Source organism: Pleurodeles waltl, chromosome 2_2, assembly GCF_031143425.1.
Source record: "Pleurodeles waltl isolate 20211129_DDA chromosome 2_2, aPleWal1.hap1.20221129, whole genome shotgun sequence".
NCBI classification, from domain to species: domain Eukaryota; kingdom Metazoa; phylum Chordata; class Amphibia; order Caudata; family Salamandridae; genus Pleurodeles; species Pleurodeles waltl.
In genome coordinates this window covers 1162330806-1162354144 of record NC_090439.1, presented here as the reverse complement: position 1 = coordinate 1162354144, position 23339 = coordinate 1162330806, and the positions used below count along the sequence as shown (strand labels likewise).

The window sequence follows — 23339 nt, the reverse complement described above, 5'->3', positions numbered from 1 at the left end:
TTTGGCAGAAATTTAGGATTTGTGCGGAGAACTATATTATGTTTGTGTACTTGTATAAAGGGTTCTTCAATAGTGAACGCTTGTATTTCACTAACTCTTCGAAGTGAAATGATAGCTACTAGAAATTCCACCTTCCAAGTTAAGAATTGGATTTGACAAGAATGCATGGGTTCAAAAGGTGGTCCCATGAGTCGTGTAAGTACAAAATTAAGAATCCATGAGGGTACTGGTGGGGTTCTTGGAGGTATGATCCGTTTTAGTCCTTCCATAAAGGCTTTAATGACTGGTATTCTAAATAGTGATTTTGTGTGTTTAATCTGCAAGTAAGCAGAGATTGCAGTGAGATGTATTTTGATGGAAGAAAAAGCGAGATTTGCTTTTTGTAGGTGTAGTAAATAACCTACGATGTCTTGTATGGAGGCATCTAACGGTGTGATGTGTTTTGCTTTGCAGTAGAAAACGAACCTTTTCCATTTATTAGCATAGCAATGCCTGGTGGTAGGTTTTCTTGCCTGTTTAATGACTTCCATACACTCATTTGGAAGATTTAGATAGCCAAACTCTAAGACTTCAGGAGCTAAATTGCTAGGTTGAGCGTCGCTGGATTGGGGTGCCTGATCTGTTGTTTGTGTTGTGTTAACAGATCTGGTCTGTTTGGAGGTTTGATGTGAGGTACTACAGAGAGGTCCAACAGTGTGGTGTACCATGGTTGGCGTGCCCACGTTGGTGCTATGAGTATTAGTTTGAGTTTGTTTTGACTCAGTTTGTTGACTAGAAAAGGAATGAGTGGGAGAGGGGGAAAAGCGTAAGCAAATATCCCTGACCAATTGATCCATAGAGCATTGCCCTTGGACTGAGGGTGGGGGTACCTGGACGCAAAGTTTTGGCATTTTGCGTTTTGTTTTGTGGCGAACAGATCTATGTCTGGTGTCCCCCACTGGCGAAAGTATTCTTGTAGTATCTGGGGATGTATTTCCCACTCGTGAGTTTGCTGGTGATCTCGACTGAGATTGTCCGCTAATTGATTGTGAATGCCTGGAATATATTGCGCTATAAGGCGAATGTTGTTGTGAATTGCCCAATGCCAAATTTTTTGTGCTAGGAGGCATAGTTGTGATGAGTGTGTCCCCCCTTGTTTGTTTAGGTAGTACATTGTTGTCATATTGTCTGTTTTGACAAGAATGTGTTGGTGAGCTAGAAGAGGTTGAAATGCTTTTAGTGCTAGGAAGACTACTAGCAGCTCTAAGTGATTTATGTGTAGTAGTTTGTTGACTGGTCCATTGTCCTTGTATATTGTGATTGTTGAGGTGTGCTCCCCACCCAATCATTGATGCATCTGTTGTGAGAATGGCGTGAGGCACAGGGTCTTGAAAAGGCCGCCCTTTGTTTACATTTACAGGATTCCACCACTGAAGCAAATAGTGTGTTTGGCGGTCTGTCAACACTAGATCTTGGAGTTGACCCTGTGCCTGCGTCCATTGTTTTGCTAGGCACTGTTGTAAGGACCGCATGTGTAGCCGCGAGTTTGGGACAATTGCGATGCATGATGCCATCATGCCCAGGAGTCTCATCACCAATCTGACTGTGTAGTGCTGATTTGGTTGTATCTTTGGTACCATGGTGGGGAATGATTGTTCCCTTTGTGGGCTTGGACTTGCAATCGCTTTTTGAGTGTTGAGTGTTGCTCCCAAGTATTGTTGTAGTTGGGATGGTTGTAAGTGTGATTTTTGGTGATTTATAGAGAACCCTAGTGTGTGTAGGGTATCTATTACGTAACGTGTGTGATTTTGACACTGCTGTTGAGTGTTGGCTTTTATTAGCCAATCATCGAGATATGGGAATACGTGCATGCGTTGTCTCCTTATATGGGCCGCTGCTACTGCGAGGCATTTTGTGAATACTCTGGGGCATGTTGTTACCCCGAAGGGTAATACTTTGAATTGGTAATGCTTTCCTTGTATGACAAACCTGAGGTATTTTCTGTGAAATGGATGGATGGGTATATTAAAATACGCATCTTTTAAATCCAGTGTTGACATGTATTCTCCCTGTTTTAGTAAGGGGACTACATCTTGTAGTGTCACCATGTGAAAGTGTTCTGATTTGATGAATAGGTTGAGAGTCCTGAGATCTAATATTGGTCTTAGTGTTTTGTCCTTTTTGGGAATAAGGAAATATAGGGAATAAACCCCTGTTCCTTTTTGTTGATGAGGTACTAGTTTTATGGCTTGTTTCGTTAAAAGTGCCTGCACCTCTGTTTGTAACATTGTTAGATGTTGCGACGAGTTTGTGCGCTCTTGGGGGAATATCTGGAGGAAAATGTGTGAATTCTATAAAGTAACCTTGTTGGATAATTGATAGGACCCATGTGTCCGTGGTTATGTCTGACCAATGTTTGTGGTAAAATCTCAGTCTTCCTCCCACAGGTGATGTGTGTTGGGGGAGGCTGACGGGCAAGTCACTGCTTGTTATTAGTGGCCTGCTTAGTGGGCTGAAATTTCCCCCTTGACCTTGGGAATTGTCCCCTGAAGGACCCGCGAAACTCCCCTCTCTGATATTGTGATTGGTAGGTGGGTTTTGTTTGAGAGGTGGATGTTTCTGAAGGCTGTTGTCTGAAACCTCCCCTATATTGCAGTTTTCTGAATGTCCCTCTATATTGGGACGAGTAGAGCGCTCCCATGGCTTTGGCTGTATCAGTGTCCTTCTCCATTTTTTCGATGGCTGTGTCCACTTGTGGTCCAAACAGTTGTTGTTGATTGAATGGCATGTTAAGGATCGCCTGTTGGATCTCTGGTTTGAAACCTGAGGATCTTAGCCAAGCATGTCGTCTAATTGTTACTGCAGTGTTTACTGTTCTTGCTGTAGTGTCAGCGGAATCTAATGCAGATCATATCGGATTGTTCGATATTGCTTGTCCCTCCTCTACCACTTGCTGAGCCAGTTTCTGGTATTCCTTGGGGAGATGTTGGATGATATCGCTCATCTCGTCCCAATGAGCTCGGTCATATCGTGCGAGGAGGGCTTTAGAGTTTGCTATGCGCCACTGCCGCGTCAAACTTCCTACTCTCCTTACCTGGAGGTGGTGCATCTCCAGATGACTGCGAGTTGGCTCTCTTTCTCGCAGCTCCAACCACTACAGAGTCTGGGGGCAGCTGCTGTGTAATGAACACTGGGTCTGACGGTGGTGGCTTGTATTTCTTTTCGACCCGTGGTGTAATGGCTCTTCCTTTCACGGGCTCCTGAAAGACTTGTTGGGCATGTTTAAGCATGCCTGGGAGCATAGGCAGACTTTGGTAGGAAGCATGCGTAGAGGTTAAGGTATTAAAGAGAAAATCGTCTTCCAATGGCTCTGAGTGCATGCTTCCATTATGGAATGCAGCATCCCTAGCCAAGACTTGGGTGTATGAGGTGCTATCCTCGGGTGGAGAGGGTTGCGAGGGGTAGCACTCAGGGCTATTGTCCGACACAGGGGGATCGTAGAGGTCCCAGGGATCTGTATCCTCTTGCGACTGCACAGTGTGTGTGGGTGACTGTGCAGTGGGCGTGGCAAGAGGTGACACTGTTCTTTGCGGAGAATGTGGAGGAGAATGTTCTGGCGAAAAATGTCGAGACAGCGATTTTTCCCTGGGCACTTTAGCCTTTGGCTGTTCAGTGTCTGATCGTCCTTGAAAAGCCAGTTTCCTTTTTAATTTGAGAGGAGGTGCAGTTTGGATCTTCCCAGTATCCTTATGGATCTGTATCCTTGCCTGTGTTTCATCAAACTCCTCCATTTGAAGTTCCTCCATAAATCTGTGTCTCTCTTTTAGTTGCTTAGAGAGTCCATGTTTCTCAGAGTACGAGGCTTTTTTCGGCTCCAAAGCCGTTTTTTTGGCACCGAAATGCCCATGCTGACGGTAGGCCTCGGCTCCGAAAGGCTCTTTCGAGGCTTTGCCGACTCGACGTCGAGTTTTCTCGGTGACTGGTTCTCGGCTCGAGTCTGAAGACTTCGGCACGATTTGGGCCTTTTTCGGTGCCGAAGGTGTTGCTTGGTCACCGCTTGATTTTTTATGGGTCGAGCCATGGCAGTGGCGTCCCCGAGGCCTTCTATTTTGTCTTTGAGTGACTGTGGGCTTGGGTCAGGGCAGGCGTACTCATGTGTTGGTCTGCTGTAGATGGTCGGTCTGCGTCGGACTCGTCCGAATCTGAACCTTGGATGGAGATAGCCATCTCCTCTTCTTCTACGTCGAGGTGCTCTGAACTTTTCGACGCCATTTGCATCCGCCTCGCCCTCCGATCCCTCAAGGTCTTCTTCGATCGAAAGGACTTGCAGGCCTCGCAAGTATCTTCTCTGTGGTCCGGTGACAAACACAGATTAGAGGCCAGGTGTTGGTCTGTGTAGGGATACTTGGTGTGGCACTGCGGGCAGAAACGGAATGGGGTCCGGTCCATTAGGCTTCGACGTCTTCTGTGGTCGGGCCGACCAGGCCCTGGCTAGACGCGGAAGCCCCGAAAGGCCACCGAAGCTGTGTTTCGCCGGTGTCGATGCAAGATGTTTCGCGATCGAAAACAATACCAACGATTTTCGGTGAATTTAGTCTTTTTCCGATTCGAATACACGGAGCGAAGAGGAACACGTCCGAACCCGATGGCAGAAAGAAAACAATCTAAGATGGAGTCGATGCCCATGGGCAATGGAGCCGAAAGGGAGGAGTCACTCGGTCCCGTGACTCGAAAAGACTTCTTCGAAGAAAAACAACTTGTAACACTCCGAGCCCAACACTAGATGGCAGGAACAGTGCACAGCATGTGACCCGCACGGGTGAGTAGCGCGCTTTATAAATGTTAATGATTTGATTTGATTTATCTGCAGCTACACATGCCATCGAATATATATATATATATATATATATATATATATATATATATATATATACACACACACACACACTACCCAGCACGGCACCTCTTGTGGTAGCACAGTACAGATAAAACATTTATTTAAAAAAAAAAAAAAAAATGTACAAATATGGTCCGGCCATAGGCCAGTCCCTGCAGCCAGTCACCATTGTGCAGACCTTAGGCTGTATGCGACAGGGGTTGCTGACTACAGAGGATTGGGTGCAGGGCCAGCCCATTGCTGCGCCCATGTAAAGGCTGTGCGTGATGGGCAGGTGGCACCTGCTCTGGATGCCAAGCCCTGGACCCATCCCCTGCTGTGTAGGGCTTTGGTTTTGCACAGCAGGTGGGTGGGGCTGGGCTCCGGGGGGGTTTGGACACTTCTGGAGGGATAAGCGCAGGACCCATCCGCAGGTTGGGCACCAGCGAGAAGTTAAGCTACCATCTGGGGGTTGGACATAGGCTCACCGTATGGGTTGGCTATGTGGTCGTCTTTGAAAATGATATAAAGAAAAAAAAAATCATAGAACTTCACTGAAAGAACCAAAGGTTAAAGTGACATTATAGTTAGGTATGGTACTAAAGTCTCGGCTTACATTAAAAGAAAAAACCCTGATAATTCACCTAAAGAAACAAAGTTTAAAGGGATGTTGTAGTCAGGTGTTTAAATAAAGTAAGAACTAAGGTCTAAAAACCGAAAACCACAACTTCCCCAGCTATCCTATAGTGAACTGACTACAAGTTGTGCACAGTCATGCACTGCTTATGACCTCATATTTCATCACTCATGACATGTTAAATGAATGGACTTATGACATCACTGACATTTCCAATAACATCTCAAATGACATAATCCATGATACTGCTATTCACATTACTCCATAAAAACATTTTTATAAAATACAGCTGTTAGTAATTGGCCCACATACATACTCCATACTGTGTGTACATGTGTGTTTCTGTGTAATAGTTAAATGATGGAACTCTTTTTACTCAAAACCCTCCCCATACTTCCGAGGTAGGGGCTGTCCTTTTTCTATCTATTGCAAATTAGGCCAGGCCTTTCCAATTACCTGCCTGACTAGACCTAGAAGCAGTCAAGTATTGAGTCCATCTAATTTTGAGCAAGCACGCTACAAGTTCCCTGATCTATATGAGAACAAACTGGCAGCGCACTGCAGCCCTTTCCTTTCTACTGTGGCGATTCGTATGAGAAGCCATGGGGACGGTCAGACCGTCTCACTCCACACTGGTTACTACAGCCAGGCAAAATGCATCACCATTGTGTCTTCTGAAAATAAAATCATGTAATGCATCTGCCTAGTTCTCCAAAGTTAGGTTCATACAAGTTCTTAATCTGTATCCTGAAGTAAAAGATTCAGTAGCCAAAGCCATGACAGGAATGCAGCCAGTGGAACTTCTGACATACAGACATTATGAAAAGATTATTCACACACAACAATTCTGGAAAAAAAATTAATAAAAACAGTCTAAAACAAAGTATAAAAAATAGATAAAACCCAGCTTTTGGTTTGAAGTAGGACCTTGATATGATTATGTTTTTCAGGGAACCTCAGAGGAATATCTTCACGTTGAGCGAGTGGGGAATTGAGAGCGGAAACGTCTTGAGCACCTACTCGTGAAGTAGGGATGTGCAGCTTTCCCAGAGAATGTGATTTGGTCAGAAGTTGTGGGGCGACTCCTCGGTTCATCCATGAGTCACTAGCAGCTTACCCTGACAGTAGTGTGGCTGAAGGCCCCCTGGCCACTCACCAGGAGCCACATGTGGCTGGGATGTTGGGAATCCACATTGGTCAATAACGAACAGTCTGGTACTGGCATCGAGACTGGGCTGGCTCTGTTAAGGGCGTCAGGCAGGACAGCTGTCCACACAGTCCTGTCCGCTCTGAAAGAGGTGGTAGAGGCTGACCATCGGGAACATGACCAAGGCCCCCACGAGGGAGCCAGCTTGGATGGCCACTCCACACCACAGCAGCGCTGCATGCCCTGCCTCGTGCAGCAGGCTCCCAATAGCCACCTTAAGGTAGGAGAAGAGGCCCAGGAAGAGGATCCAGCAGGTAACCTGGGGAGAAGGAGAGAAGTGGCACATGGTCAGTGCAGAGAAAATGCCCACTGAAGGGCAGGCATTGAGTGAGCATGGAGAAACACGCTGCGGAGTGAGTGAGGGCAGGTGAGGGAAAACAGGCATGGAGTGAGCACAGAGGAACATGCTTCCGGAGAGCAAACATGGAGTGAATGAGAGGACAGGTGAGGGAGATCAGGCATGGACTGAGCACCGATGAACATGCTGCCGGAGAGCAAATATGGAGTGAGTGAGAGGACAGTTGAGGGAGATCAGGCATGGAGGGAGCACAGAGGAACATGCTAGGGTAACACAAACATGGAGTGAGTGAGATGATAGGTGAGGGAGATCAGGCACAGAGTGAGCACAGAGGAACATGCTGCAAGAGAGCAAGCATGGAGTGAGAGGACATGTGAGGGAGATCAGGCATGGACTGAGCCCAGCGGAACAAGCTGGGGGAACGCAAACATGGAGTGAGTAAGAGGAGAGGTGAGGGAGATCAAGCATGATGTGAGCACAGAGAAACAAGCTGAGCAAACACAAACATGGAGCGAGAGGATAGGTGAGGGAGATCAGGCATGGAGTGAGCTCAGAGGAACATGCTGGGGGAGAGCAGGCATGGAGGGAGTTAGAGCATAGGCCAGGGAGATCAGGTATGGAGGGAGCACAGAGGAACACGGTGGTGTAGCGCAAACGGAGTGAGTGAGTAAGAAAAGAGGTTAGGACGATCAGGCATGGAGTGAGCACAGCAGAGTGACCATGGAGATATGTGAGGGACAGGCATAGAGCGAGCATAGAGGAACAAGCAGGAGGAGCAGTAGACTTGGGTTCTGCCTGATATCAAGCACAACTCAAGATTTGCACTCATTGTCGATTTTAAGTGACTCAGAGCCAGAGTCCAAAACATCCCTGTTATTCACAGGCACCCATCTACAACTCCATACCTTGAACAGGCAGCAATAACCGCGCTCAAGGCATTCTGTACAAGAGGTTGCAAAACATGAAAACATGGGCCAAACCACTGGGCATTATTTATTAACACTTGAAGTTCTGTGTAGGAAAGTACCATCTTGCCTGGCATGTTACCCCCATATTTCACTGTATATATATGTTGTTTTAGTCTATGTGTCACTGGGACCCTGCCAGGCAGGGCCCCAGTACACATAAGTATGTGCCCTGTATGTATTCCCTGTGTGACGCATAACTGTCTCACTGAGGCTCTGCTAACCAGAACCTCAGTGGTTATGCTCTCTCTGCTTTCCAAATTTGTCACTAACAGGCTAGTGACTAAATTTACCAATTCACATTGGCATACTGGTATACCCATATAATTCCCTAGTATATGGTACTGAGGTACCCAGGGTATTGGGGTTCCAGGAGATCCCTATGGGCTGCAGCATTTCTTTTGCCACCCATAGGGAGCTCTGACAATTCTTACACAGGCCTGCCACTGCAGCCTGAGTGAAATAACGTCCATGTTATTTCACAGCCATTTACCACTGCACTTCAGTAACTTATAAGTCACCTATATGTCTAACCTTCACCTGGTGAAGGTTGGGTGCAAAGTTACTTAGTGTGTGGGCACCCTGGCACTAGCCAAGGCGCCCCCACATTGTTCAGGGCAAATTCCCAGGACTTTGTGAGTGCGGGGACACAATTACACGAGTGCACTATACATAGGTCGCTACCTATGTATAGCGTCACAATGGTAACTCCAAACATGGCCATGTAACATGTCTAAGATCATGGAAGTGTCACCCCAATACCATTCTGGTATTGGTGGGACAGTTCCATCATCCCCCGGGTCTCTAGCACAGTACCCGGGTACTGCCAAACTGCCTTTCCGGGGTCTCCACTGCAGCTGCTGCCAACCCCTCAGACAGGTTTCTGCCCTCCTGGGCAGAACAAAGGATTTCCTCTGAGAGAGGGTGTTACACCCTCTCCCTTTGGAAATAGGTGTGAAGGGCTGGGGAGGAGTAGCCTCCCCCAGCCTCTGGAAATGCTTTAATGGGCACAGATGGTGCCCATCTCTGCATAAGCCAGTCTACACCGGTTCAGGGATCCCCCAGCCCTGCTCTGGCGCGCAACTGGACAAAGGAAAGGGGAGTGACCACTCCCCTGACCAGTACCTCCCAGGGGAGGTGCCCAGAGCTCCTCCAGTGTGTCCCAGACCTCTGCCATCTTGGAAACAGAGGTGTTTTGGGGGCACACTGGACTGCTCTGAGTGGCCAGTGCCAGCAGGTGACACAGAGGCTCCTTCTGATAGGCTCTTACCTCTCTTGGTAGCCAATCCTCCTAACCTGGTAGCCAAACCTCCTTTTCTGGCTATTTAGGGTCTCTGCTTTGGGGAATTCTTCAGATAACGAATGCAAGAGCTCACCAGACTTCCTCTGCATCTCCCTCTTCATCTTCTACCAAGGATCTACCGCTGACTGCTCCAGGACGCCTGCAAAACCGCAACAAAGTAGCAAGACGACTACCAGCAACATTGTATCGCCTAAACCTGCCGGCTTTCTCAACTGTTTCCTGGTGGTGCATGCTCTGGGGGTAGCCTGCCTTCACCCTGCACCAGAAGCTCCGAAGAAATCTCCCGTGGGTCGACGGAATCTTCCCCCTGCTAACGCAGGCACCAAAAGACTGCAACACTGGTCCTCTGGGTCCCCCTCTCATCCTGACGAGCGTGGTCCCTGGAACTCAGCAACTCTGTCCAAGTGACTCCCACAGTCCAGTGACTCTTCAGTCCAAGTTTGGTGGAGGTAAGTCCTTGCCCCCCCACGCTAGACTGCATTGCTGGGTACAGCGTGATCTGCAGCTGCTCTGGCTCCTGTGCACTCTTCCAGGATTTCCTTCATGCACAACCAAGCCTGGGTCCCCGGCACTCCTTCCTGCAGTGCACAACCTTCTGAGTTGTCCTCCGGCGTTGTGGGACTCCTTTTTGTGACTTCACGTGGACTCCGGTTCACTTTTCTTCCAAGTGCCTATTAGGGTACTTTTGCGGGTGCTGCCTGCTTCTGTGAGGGCTCCCTGAGTTGCTGGGCGCCCCCTCTGTCTCCTCCTCCAAGTGGCGACATCCTGGTCCCTCCTGGGCCACAGCAGCACCCAAAAACCTCTACCGCGACCCTTGCAGCTAGCAAGGCTTGTTTGCGGTCTTTCTGAGTGGGAACACCTCTGCAAGCTACATCGTGACGTGGGACATCAGTCTTCCAGAGGAGAAGTCCCTAGTCCTCTTCTTTCCTGCAGAACTCCAAGCTTCTTCCAACAGGTGGCAGCTTCCTTGCACCCTCAGCTGGCATTTCCTGGGCTCCTGCCCACTCCCGACACTGTCGCGACTATTGGACTTGGTCCCCTTGTCTTACAGGTACTCAGGTCCGGAAATCCACTGTTGTTGCATTGCTGGTGTTTGTTCTTCCTGCAGAATCCCCCTATCACGACTTCTGTGCTCCCTGGGGTTAGTAGGTGCACTTTACTGCTACTTTTCAGGGTCTTGCGGTGGGCTATTTTTCTAACCCTCACTGTTTTCTTACAGTCCCAGCGACCCTCTACAAGCTCACATAGGTCTGGGATCCATTCGTGGTTTGCATTTCCCTTTTGAGTATATGGTTTGTGTTGCCCCTATACCTATGTGCTCCTATTGCTATCCATTGTAATTCTACACTGTTTGCAATACTTTTCTTGCTATTAATTACCTAATTTTGGTTTGTGTACATGTATCTTGTGTATATAACTTATCCTCATACTGTGGGTACTCACTGAGATACTTTTGGAATATTTTCATAAAAATAAAGTACCTTTATTTTTACTAACTCTGTGTATTGTGTTTTCTTATGATATTGTGCATATGACACCAGTGGTATAGTAGGAGCTTTACATGTCTCCTAGTTCAGCCTAAGCTGTTTTGCCATAGCTACCTTCTGTCAGCCTAAGCTGCTAGAAACACCTCTTCTATACTAATAAGGGATAACTGGACCTGGCACAAGGTGTAAGTACCTCTGGTACCCACTACAAGCCAGGCCAGCCTCCTACATTCTGGATGTAGGCAGGGAATAAAATAAAGATTTCAGCATTTACATTTAAAGCCATTCCTGGTCGTGCCACTAGGTAGTAGGAGTACCCAAAGGATGCTTTTCTTTAAGAGCTGTCATAGATAAAGACAAGTAACTGTACTGAATATGCTGCCAGCATTCATCCACTTTGTGCACCTGTAATCAGATTGCTGTACCATATCCTGGATGAAAAACACTTGTGGGGCGGTACCCCGAGTCACTGGCATTGTCTGTAGACATACAAAAAGGCTTTTGATTCACTGCGGTTGGACTGGTCATGACGCAGATGTCTTTGAGTGAGGGATGAACTTGATGGGTTGCGCTATTGTATGCAGAACCAAGATGGCAAAGTTCTTGTTGAATTCCACGCAAATCCTCCAAAGTTTTTCCCTTGTGTTGGAGACGTCTCTGCAAACATCCAGACCCAACGGCGGAAAAAAAGAATCTGAAGATGGCGACCTAAGGTGGTAACATCCAGAGGAAGTCTGACGACCTCACAAGGGGACACCGAATGGAGGTTCTGTCGATGCCCAACAAAGACAGAAAAAAAAGATGGACTAAAAAATGTGTGGAATAGTGGAAAGTTCCGGACCCAACCACTAGATGGCGGAATAATGCAGGCCATGTGAATCCAGAAAAGATTAATGCTGCAAAACCATGAGAAGGCACTTCTTACTCTTTGCGCTGCTGTGGCGTTCTGAAGGACACTGCAACTCTTCATCATGGCTCGCGTGGCTCAGACCCAAAACGGTCACTTTCCAAATCACTCTATCTGGATACCGAAGGAATGGTTTAAGGCCAGCTCCGGGAGCTGATCTGGGATGGCCAGCGCACTTGGGGGTCGTAGTGCATACTTCAGCACCCAACAACAAGGGGGGGTTCTTGGGGCCCCAGATTTTGAATTACATTATTTTACGGGACAATTGCAGTGGGTCGCTCGCTATGACACATATGGCAGAGTTGGCTGATCTCCGGACTGCCCATAGAGAGGGGGTGTTGCTGGCCACACTACGGAGAGTCAAGCTGGCCCTGAAAACTGGCTCTAGGCTGTTGCGTTTGGCGCACAGATGCTAGGAAGGGGCCTGGCAACAATGGGGGCAGTCCCACTTTATGCCTTGATGCTGCCATTGGTGGGATGTCCTGATGTTGGAGATGGATACTTTCCTGCCAGGCACTTGGCTGCATGGACAGATGCAAAAATAGAGACCTATGGAAACTGCTACTCTGAAGGTGCCTCCAGGACGCTGTAGGAACTGGAGACTGAGTATGACTTGCCGGGTACCCATTTTTTAGGGATTGAGCCTGCGCCAGCATGCGCTTGTGTACGCGTATCGCTTGTGAGACGCTGTAGTACTTAGAAAAGGGGTCGGAACCCCGCCCATGTCACGTCAGTATTGGTTTGTGCGCTTGCCTGTTAAAATCTGCGTGCTTTCATTGGTGGAAGGCATGCATACGTCATGCCTTTTCCGGTGGCTAGCCCTCCTCGAGCGCAGCGACCAAGTAGTGAAAACATAAGAGGCTCGCTGTTTTCCGTCCGGTTTCTGGACTACTTGTTCCTCTTTTTTCGTAGCGCGATCACCCTTGGCAGAAGTCGAGCGCTTTGCATGATAGCGACCCTGTTACATAATTAATTGCGTTTTTTCCGGTTACGTAGATAATTGCACTTTTGCCGATAGGTTTCACTACGAGTGAACTGTAGCAGTGCTTTTGCACTCTTTTTCCATTTAATGAGGAAAGAAAAGTCCGGTTGGGAGTTTACAACTGCTAATAGCTCTAACTCGGAGAAATGCGAGACCCGTTGCATTGCAAATGCTTGCGACGGATGCACTGGGAGGTGGATCCAGAACAGCAGACGCATGACATTCAGTAGTGGATGCCATCTTATTTCCTGGCTGTATAGAATGGTACTCTCTATGAGAGCTGATGATCTGCCGGTCCTGTGAGATCACTGGGAGGCCATGATAGGTGGGACTTTTGCAGAGGAGAAGTGGGCCTATGTACTAGAGAGCTCTTATAAGGTCAACCGTAACACGCGGATTAAATTCACTCAATTTAACTATTTTGCACTGTACTGGTTTCACACCACACCGATTGAATATTACGCTCCACGCCAATGACAGGATCTGTCGTGGGTGTGCCCTAGTCGATGCAAGCTTCTGGCACATGGTATGGTGTTGCCCTGTCAGAGCGATTGTGGGTGCAGGTCCTGGAGTGCACCATGGGCCGACGTCAGCTTAGTGCTGCAGTGATGCGCCTGCTTGGCTTGTATAGGAGGCGGCCACAGAAAAAGGTGGGCAACAGCTTCCTGGACCTGGCCTTAGGAATAGCCTGTAAAGATAGGGTGGGTCATTGGAAATCACCCCATGGTCCCCCCAAAAGCAGGTGGAGGTAGAGATTTTGGCCTCAGCGGAAGGGTTGGAAATGAGGCCTGAAGATGCTAGAGGGTTACGCTGTCATACACTCGCAGACCTCTGCCAGGAGATGGTGGCTAGCCTTTAGGGCCATGACCAGTATAATAGGATCGACCCAGTTGCTACCGGAGTGGGGATGGGTGCATGATAGGCAATGGATTTTGCATATTTTTGGGGTCCCCTTGATGTCCCCTACACCCACCATGACCGACCGGGATGGAAGAGGGAGGCATGGGAACTGCATGTGATGCGACTATTGATAGCCACAGAGGCTCATACTGAGCACTTCTTTTTCGTTGATTATTCTGTTGCTGTTAAACATGTATCTTGCATAATTTCTTTGCTTTTCTTTCTATTAATGTACGAAGTTTGGAAAACGTCACTCACTTCATTTGGGTGCACTGCATGATACGGCCATTTTGCAGTACTTGTTGGACATGCTTTCCTTTGAGATCGCCTACAGCATAAGATTGCACGACCCATGGATTATTTTTGCGATTGCAACGCTGCAGCTTTATGTTGTAATAATCTTGCACTTGAAATATCAATAAAAACATTTTTTTAAATCTATGTTGCGCATCAAAGTTTACTTCAAGGTGCCTTGCAGGACGCAATGCATTACATATTCTCCCCTCCTAGCTGGCTTAGCAAAGAAGAGGATCACTCCAGATCCCTCATCCTGTTTTATTGTGCAGGCTTCCAGGTCGTCTGTGTCTGTCCGACTCTTCAAGCCCTGAAGACCAGAGCCCTGTGCTCTTCCTAAGACCACAAGTGATGCCTGGCTGGTTCAATCGGAAGCCACCACTGGCGCACCAAGTCTCGCCTAGGTCCACGGCCATGCTGCCTGCGCTCACAAGGGTTTAGGGGCACCTGGCTGTCCTGGAGGCTCTCAGTTCGCCCAAAACCCTGGTCTTCTTCAGCAATAACAAGGAACGCTACAGAAACAGGAATGAGTGTGTGGAACCCTGTGCATGCCCCAACGCTCGTTTTTTTCATCTCTGCGCACGGCTTAGACTAACTTCCTGTGGCACTCTGGCTTGGAATTCATTCCACAAAGGAAATGTCTGGCACAAGAGAGACTAAAACATCTGAGACCACATTTACACCCATGTGCAAAGTGGAGAAGTAGGTGCAAACTACTGTGCCCACTTTGAGCCTATTGTGAGTTGGGAGCAAAGTGGATCTGTGCTGTAATTTATCACCAGCTATAAGCTGCTGGTAAAAGTGGGTGCAAAAACACAAAATAACAGTTGCAAAATGTGTTTTCCACCTTATGTTATGTTAAGTTATGCTGATTTGCAGAGCATACAATCACCTAGAAAGTTATCCTATAGCTGAGCAGGTGTGAGTCTAGGCATGCCTAGGGCCTAGTGGGACCACTCAAAAAGTCAGGTCTTCAGCTTCTTGCGGAATTCAAGAAGTGAGGAGGAATCTCTTATGTGTAGCAGCACAAGTTGTTCCACACTTTAGGAGCGATGTAGGAGAAAGCTCAACCTCCACATCTGGTATTCCATATTGGTGGGATGTGGGCAAATAGATGTCCGGGTGAGCGGAGGTGTCTGGAAGATTTGTGAAAGCAGATGCAATTGCTTAGGTATGCAGGGCCAGTGTTATGTAGTGCCTTGAAAGTGTGAGTGAGGAGTTTGAATTGTGGTCATTTCTGCATGGGGAGCCAGAGGAACTTCTTTGGACGTGGTGTGATGTGAATATGGCTTGGGACATTGAGAGAGATTCTGGCCGCAAAGTTCTGAATGGTCTGCAGCCTTCGGGTGACTAATTTGTTGAAACAGGCATACAGGGTGTTCCCACAGTCCATCTTGCTTGTGACCAGGATGTGCTGGAGTGTGGACTTCATATAGCTTGACGTCCAGAGCATACTGTTTGGGGTCAAGGACAACAATTTTATCCTTGGGACAAGTTGGCCCAACCCTCTGCAGCACAATGCCTTTGGCTGGCAATTTACAATACCACGTTATGGATCAAGGAAAGGTATTATCTGCAGTTAAGGTAATATTCATGTCCATCTGTTAATGGTGTTTGAACCTGTATTAATGGTTCATTAATGCAAAGCATTTATTATTAGGGTGAGTGCTCTACAGAAATGTTGTAAGCTCAGACTACAATACTAACACTTGTTCCTGTATAAAATATTTTACACACATTTGCAAAGTTTCATAATATAAGGCTATGTAAAATGTTCCCAGAATGCGTTCTGATTAGATGCAAATATTTGCAGAAGCTCGAAAGCAAGATTGATAATTCTTTGTTCTCAGAATAAAATGTTGACAAAAACTGGCAATTTGGTAAATAAACATTTCACTAAACTACTGTGAAATTTTAGGTACCATTTCTTTGAAGCCTCATTTAGTACAATGTGTCATTGCATGCTAGTATTTCCAAACAATATTCACAGCTGAACATTAGTGTAACCAGTTTCAACAAGATTACAGGAAACATGAAAATAAACAAACATTGGCAAATAGGTCCAACACTGGTGGTCAGCTTTTTGGTTTTGTCAATGTGTGTCTTGTTTTGACATCGTTTTTGTAAAAACCTTATTGTTGTGGGAGCTGCTGGGCCCCCACCATTATAACAAACATTGCAAAAATCGTTTTTGGCCTCAAAAAGTACACATTGCGCAAGTAGTTTGTGGCACTGAACAAAGCTACTTTGTGTGCCAGTATGCTCCTTGTGAAAGAGCAGAAAGCTGTCACCCATAGTGAAGCCAGCCAATAGATGGAGATAGAATTTTAATATAGACAACAAGTCTTGGTTAACACCAGACCTAATTAAGGCTCAATTCTTAAGGAAAGTAACAAAAGTGCACCCATGGCATATGTTCTACAATAATGCACGTTTACGGCGTTCACAAATTCACAAGAATATACAAAAGTGGGTCAGGAAATCGTACTCCTAGAAAATATTTGTGAACTGCATTTTAACACAAGCAAATATGCATGTGTAGATTTGCTTTTCCGAAAATCTGTTGAGCGTTCACAAGTTCACTTTTCCTCCAACCACTTTTTTTTCAAACCTGGAAGAAGTTTTAATTTTGCCATTGTCAGGAGTAAAATTTCTACCTTTCTCAATATGGGAAAAGATTAAAGAAAAGCAGGTGAAGACCGCTAAAATATGCAAGTTAGTAGTTGAGTCGTACATAAAAGGGCATTCCAACCCTAGAACTATGGTTTACTGCAACTCCAGCCCCAGTGTGTAGATCTGTGAAAAGGTGGCAGCATAAGGAGACCTGGCATAATCAGAGAGGCTAATATCAGAGCTATTATAAAATGAGATTGATTCCATAATGTTTCATCGCACTACATGGCACCAAAGGGACAAGTGACAAGTGACTTTTTTTTAGTTAGGACAAGTAGATGTATGAAGCAACTTGTTCTATGGATAAGTAGATATTTCATTAAATTCCACACCCCTGGCAGGCATGACAGTTTTCGGGTGCAGATTGAGAGCCATTTGAAAATCTTACTCTGCATCTTCAAGCTACAGAAGCATTAGGCTGGGGCAGCATGGACTTGGGCAGTCATGTCAAGTTTGCTGTCAATGATAATCCCACGGATCTTGGCGTGGTCAATCCTAGCTCTGTTGGGCACCAGGTGGAGTCGCACTGTGAAGTCCTCTTCTCCATGATCACGATTTCTGTCTTGTCGGTGTTGAGCTTCAGGCAGTTCGTCTTCATCCAGTGGGCGATTTCTGTCAAGCAGTCATTGAATATGATCTGGGTACTGAGTGTCCTGTCCATGAGGGAGAGAATGAGTTGTGTGCTGCGGTAGGAATGGACATTGAGGTCGTGAGAGGCGATGCTGGCTAGAGGGATCATGTACGCGTTGAAGAGGGTCAGGGAGGATCCTTGGGGAACTCAGCAGATGAGGTCGCAGGGATGGTACCTGACAGACTGATTGGGTCCTTCCACATGGGAAGCAGCAGATCCATCAGAGCGCATGTGCTTGGATTCCGATGTGGTGCAGGTGTTGGATGAGGATTGAAGACGTGTTAAATGCTGTGGAGATGTTCAGGTGGATAAGGGCCGTGTGTATCCTCTATTCACAGTCATGCAGATGCCATCTGTGGCTGCAATGAGGGAAGTTTCCTTGTGACTGGGTATAAAATCAGAACTGAATGGTGTTGAAGAGTTTTGTGGTCATTGATGTAATTGGGGAGGCATCTGTTGATTTTCTCTTTGGTGAGGCATCTGTTGATTTTCTCCATGACAGTGGCTGAGGCTGGTGGCAAGATTGGTGTGTAGCTGATAAGACTTGAGGGTTTCTTCAGCAATGGGAGGAAAGTTGTGTGTTTCCAAGAGTAGGTGTGGTGGGGGCACAGGTCTAATGGGGCCCCTGGGTGGAACAACTTTGTGCAACATTGCTTTTTTCTGTGGTGATGACTAGCTACTTAATTAGCACTGGTTCTTTGGATAAGATCGGGAGACATTTGGTGAGGTCCGTTTATGGGTTGAAATTGATATAAATGGAGGTGATTTTGTTACTAAAGAATTGAGAAATTGTTGCAGAGGTTCTGCGCTGGGGTGACGGTGTTGGAGGTCTGTGAGGTGAAATCCTTCACAATAGTGAGGATTGATTTTATTCTCTTGGTACTGGCATAGATGCAGACCGCCAGAGATGTGAGTTAGGTGGTCCAGACCATTTGGTTATAGTGCCTTTGAACACGTTCTTGTCTGCATTGTCCTGGCTCATTTTTCATTTACTCTCCAGTTGTTTCCAACGGGGTTTCATTAGTCTGAATTCCTCCATATACCAATTAGCCTGGGGATCATGTTGTATTGATGTGTGTGAGGAGGGTCCGGGGAGTCAAAGCAGGAGTGATCCAATTTGTGAAATTCTTGATGGCTTTGGAGAGGAAACTGCTGGATTTGGGTTGGTGGGGGATGAGATCAATGTTCCAATCATTGTCAGTAATGCTGTTTCAGTTTTGGCAGGCTGGTCTGGTGGTGGTGGTGTGTGTGCACTGGACTGGGATGTTGAACTTGACAAGAGTGTGGTCAAGTCCAGGAGACTGGTGTGGGCTTGTTGACTCTGATGCTGCTGAAGGTGGTGAAAATAGGTGTCAGGCAACGTGGGTAGGACCATTTGCTCATTGGTTGAGGCCCAGACAACCAATGTCTGATGAATGCTTTTGAGCTGGGTTGGAATGGTTTTCCAGGTGGAAATTCAGGGCTCCAAGTCGGCTATAATTGCTAGCACTGAGTAGTGGTGAGATGAAGTCAGTGATGGTGTTGGTGAAGTTGGTGCATGGTCCCAGTTGCCAGTAGATGTGAGTGCCACTTTGGGTGAAGTTGGCTTGAACGTCAGGTGTTCCATGTTGGAGAATGAAGTGCTGTGGAGGTGGTGAGGCTGATGGCGTTCTTGTGGGTGATGATGAGGATTCCGCCTCTGGGCATGTGAAGTATGTCTTGTCTGGCGATCTTCTACATTTAGGGGAGGGGGGAGATGGTGGTTTGGGGAGAATGATGTCAGGTCCAGGTTCATCCAGGTTTCCGTGAGGAAAATAATGTCTGAAGTGTTGCCATGCAGCAGGACCCCACACTCTCTGGTGTATTTTGGGGAGCGTGCTGGTGTTGAGGAGCATGCATTCAAGGTCAGAGTGTTGTGTGGGTGGTTCTAGGACTGTGAGAGTGTAAGACAGAGGGGTGTTGGGTGCTGACGGTGCAGGTGTGGTGTGTGTGGGTAAGTGTATGAAAACTTGAAGAAAGTGAGGAGAACACTTCCTCAGAGTTGTATGGTTCAGCGAGGAAACCCTTTGTACACAGATGTCTGGGGATGACAACGCGGAGAGTGTAGAGGGGTAGCAGGAGAACCAAGTTTCCTGGTGCCGGCGGTACTACGTGTACAGACAGGTGCAGATGGGCTTGTCTTCGGCACGTCCGTGCTGCGGCGGCCATTGAGAGGGGGTGGGCTGATGTCAGTTCATGTGATGATGGTGGGAAATTCAGTGATGTCACTTCCTGTGCAAATGGGTGGTGGGGCATCCAGTGAAGTTTCTTCCTGTGCAGATGGATGATGGAACTCGTGCTATCAGTAGCACAAAACATTAAACTATGTTTCAAGCAAGACACATATGGTAACTAAGTATCACAGTTTTACCACTGGATTTAGGCGGCTTTCTTTCCTAAAGCTGCACAAGTAGGGAGGGGCCTCACCCTTAACATAAGCATTCCAGACTTTCTATCCACCTGTCCTCACAGATGAAAGAGTTTGAAGAGAGATGTGCTAACCTACTTTGAGGTAGGGAACACTTCGATTTTAATCAGGGTGTCTGAGACAGCCAAATAGCTTTTTCTTACAGGTGAATCAATTTTTGTAGTTAGCATTCTTTTACTGACTCAAAATTGTTACCGAACTGCAATTTGGAATGAGCATGTTGTGGGAATCCTTTCAAAACTGTGACTCTGTAATTTGTGTGTGAATGGTTTGAACCCAGAATTTGGGTTTCAAACCATTGAAAAGCTTTTGACTTACAAACTGGGGCGGTCACCTATTTGTAAAAAATGAAGGGCTGCCCCTTTGCTTTTGTGAATTGGGGTAACATTTTGAGGGGAAGTAGGGTGTGGTCTAAATGGCCAAACCTCACTGGAACGTGTAGAAAAAGAAAACATTTTTTCTAAAAGCAGGCTGGTTTCCTTTAGGAAATTTGGGCATTATTTAAAAGCAATCTTAGACATGGTGGCCTGCTGACCCTTTCAGACCAATACCCCTGTGATAATGACCAATCGCAATGAGTTACAATTTGCGACCTAATTGATATTAATAATAATGTAGATCAGATTATGACCCACACCATTTCTTAGTTTGTGAACCAACTTATTAGTAGATAGGTTGGTCCACAAAATAAGGTAGTGGTTGCAAAAAGAGTAGTCACAAATTGCAAGTGATTTTTTGCCACCAGAACAATCATACATCTGGCCCATAGTTCTCTTTATGGTATAGAGACCGTAGGTGACGACTCAGTCCCTTATGACAAGTGGGAGGGATAACTGAGAACCCTTAGCAAACAGCTGTTTGCGCAGTGATCACAGTTACAAGTGGTGCAAAGTTTACTGCACCAGGTATAAGCCAGTGTGAAGGATTTTACTGCACCTGTTAAAGTTCATTATATCAAACCTGCCACAGTTTAGTTGGGGGGGGGGGGTGTGTGGGCTGGTGAGGGGGGGCAGGATAAATATTGGGACATGCAGATTTAGCTGAAAGTCCCAAGATCTATACATTATATCCCATATGAAGGGCAAACTAAACACAGTCATTAAATGTATCAATTTTATGTTTTGCACAATGAGGTATTGGTTTGGTTTACAAAAGTACGGATAAGCACCAATAATGCTAAAACAAGTTAGATCAGTGCCTGTGTTTGGCTAATCTCTCTCCTGTCACTGGCACCTGTCAGGAGATAGGACGGGAGTGAAGCGATTTCTGGCACTGCTTAACAGCCTGTAAGTAGGATACATGAGCATAGGCTGAACCTAGAACCCTGTGACCTCGGGAGCACCCATCAGTCTCTTAACATATATTAATTGTGACTCACTATGGTGTATCTATGGCCATAAATTCAAGACACTTGGCTAAGTAAGTGAGGAGCAGTGGTACTTACCACCAGGGCCACCCCAGCAACGCTGCCCACCAGGGGCGGACAGGGGCTCAGCACCGCAAGCACCATTAGGTAGGTGCCAAATATGACTCCCAGGCCAGAGATGAGACCTAGTCCCAAGGACGACCTGCGGAGGGAAACAGAGATGTGGAGTCCAGGCATGAGAGTCAGCAGATGTAGCAGAGGGGTGGTAAATCCACACTTATATTAACCAACATCTTGTGGTAACACCCTGAACATTGCCTCGCAATGGACTACATGGTCCCTCAGTTTCCTTATTCCCCATTTTAGCCCATTTTACACAAGCCTCCCCCAGCTGCAACTGGCTTAACTTCTTTTTGCAAGTATTTTTAATCTTACCCTTCACCCAGATATTCTACAATGACTTTCATTGTATATCAATGTGTTCCTTGTTTTTTTTTCTGCTTTCCAATGTACTTATTGTTAAATAAATTAGGGAAAATGTTACTTGGCCTGTAATCATCAGTTCACAGCTCGTAGTGCTGTAGATTCCCATGATTTGCATTTAGTGTTGAGTATTGCACTTTTGGAGGTTTATCTTGAAAGGAGTTTTGAGTTGTGAGATCTCTTGTGACTCCTCCTTCGACCACAATGCACCAGGATAAAGACTCCACATCAGATTGTTTTTGCCCAGGAGGTGAGCAGTGACACCAGAGTGTAGTGAAATGAAGACAGAATGTATGCACTGCGTATTGTGAAGGGACAGAAAGTGGAAAACATTCAAGATCATTGCTAGCATCTGTAAGGGAGGGTGAATGTGAATCTACAGCACGATGAGCTATGAACAGATGGTCTCAGTGTAACATTTTTCGTTTGTAGCATCTGTTGCTGTGGATACAAATGTGATACAGACTTTTACATATTTGCTCCCACAAGCATTGGCTAGCGAGCAGATGATGCAAATATTTGAAACAGAGGTTTACAAACTGTTCGGCCAGCTAAAATCTCTTGGCAGGCTTGAATGCACACACAGCAATGAAGAGTAAACGTGTGTGACACTGACCAGGAAAAAGCTTTACCTATGTCCGACACAGGAATGTTCCTAAAGAGAGTTATATTAAAAGCCTTCTACTGTGTAGAATGTGCTCCAGGCATGTCATGAAATGTAAGTTTAGCCTTAGCACAGCATGCTTGAATGCATCCAATAATCCATCAGGTGACACTGCCCTTAGATATAGTACTCCCTGTATGCGATCTTGTAACTAAGCATAGATTCAGCTCCATCAATGTAATACATCAATGTCCTCTTCACATTGAAGTGTGTGCAAACCCCTTTTACCAACAGTTTCTGGGCGTGGAAAGAAAACAGACAATTCAACTGTCTGATTCCCTTGAAAGGGAGACAGGACTTTTGAAAGACATTTCACGCATGCTCTTAAAACCACTCTGTTCTTCACATGTTCCTCCAATAGTTAAGGCCTGATACACAGTGTTCGATTGGTATATGGGTCAGCTTGAAAAGTCCAGCGTGTAGGCTGTTATTTTCCTCTTTTTTTATTTTTTTGTTTTTAAGTATCTTGGACCATGACAGATATGGAAAATGTCACTTACCCAGTGTAAATCTGTTCGTGGCATTAGTCGCTGCAGATTCACATGCTGTGCACAGTCCGCCGTCTGGTGTTGGGCTCGGAGTGTTACAAGTTGTTTTTCTTCGAAGAAGTCTTTTTGAGTCACGAGACCGAGGGACTCCTCCCACGTCGGTTCCATTGCGCATGGGCGTCGACTCCATTTTAGATTGTTTTCCCCGCAGAGGGTGAGGTAGGAGTTGTGTATGCTAGTAATAGTGCCCATGCAATGGAATGAATACGTATGTACAAAATGAAGGTTAAAGTAATATATTTACAAATGTACAAATGTTGAAGATCTACTTCTAAACGGCTACAGGCTCCCGGGGAGGCGGGTGGGCGCATGTGAATCTGCAGAGACTAATGCCACGAACAGATGTACACTGGGTAAGTGACATTTTCCGTTCGGTGGCATGTGTAGCTGCAGATACACATGCTGTGCATAGACTAGTAAGCAGTTATCTCCCCAAAGCGGTGGTTCAGCCTGTAGGAGTTGAAGTAGTTTGAAATAAAGTTCTTAGTACAGCTTGACCTACTGTGGCTTGTTGTGCAGATAGCACATCTACACAGTAGTGCTTAGTAAATGTATGAGGCGTAGACCATGTTGCTGCCTTACATATTTCGTTCATTGGCATATTTCCTAGAAAGGCCATAGTAGCACCTTTCTTTCTGGTTGAGTGTGCCTTTGGTGTAATAGGCAGCTCTCTCTTTGCTTTAAGATAGCAGG

General features: G+C 46.4%; 1 protein-coding gene across 5 annotated transcripts in view; it reads right to left on the bottom strand.

The window, feature by feature from the left end:
• Positions 1–4917: 4917 nt before the first annotated feature.
• The window catches only part of SLC52A2 (solute carrier family 52 member 2), a 139746-nt gene continuing 121324 nt past the window's right edge, over positions 4918–23339 (bottom strand). For all 5 annotated transcript variants that reach the window (XM_069221113.1, XM_069221112.1, XM_069221114.1 and 2 more), the window contains 2 exons: positions 21030–21153; positions 4918–6958 (listed from right to left, as the gene is read on the bottom strand). In XM_069221113.1, coding sequence (XP_069077214.1) covers positions 6746–6958; positions 21030–21153 — 337 coding nt within the window. In that variant the 3' untranslated portion in view covers positions 4918–6745. The remainder of the gene's footprint in view (positions 6959–21029; positions 21154–23339) is intronic.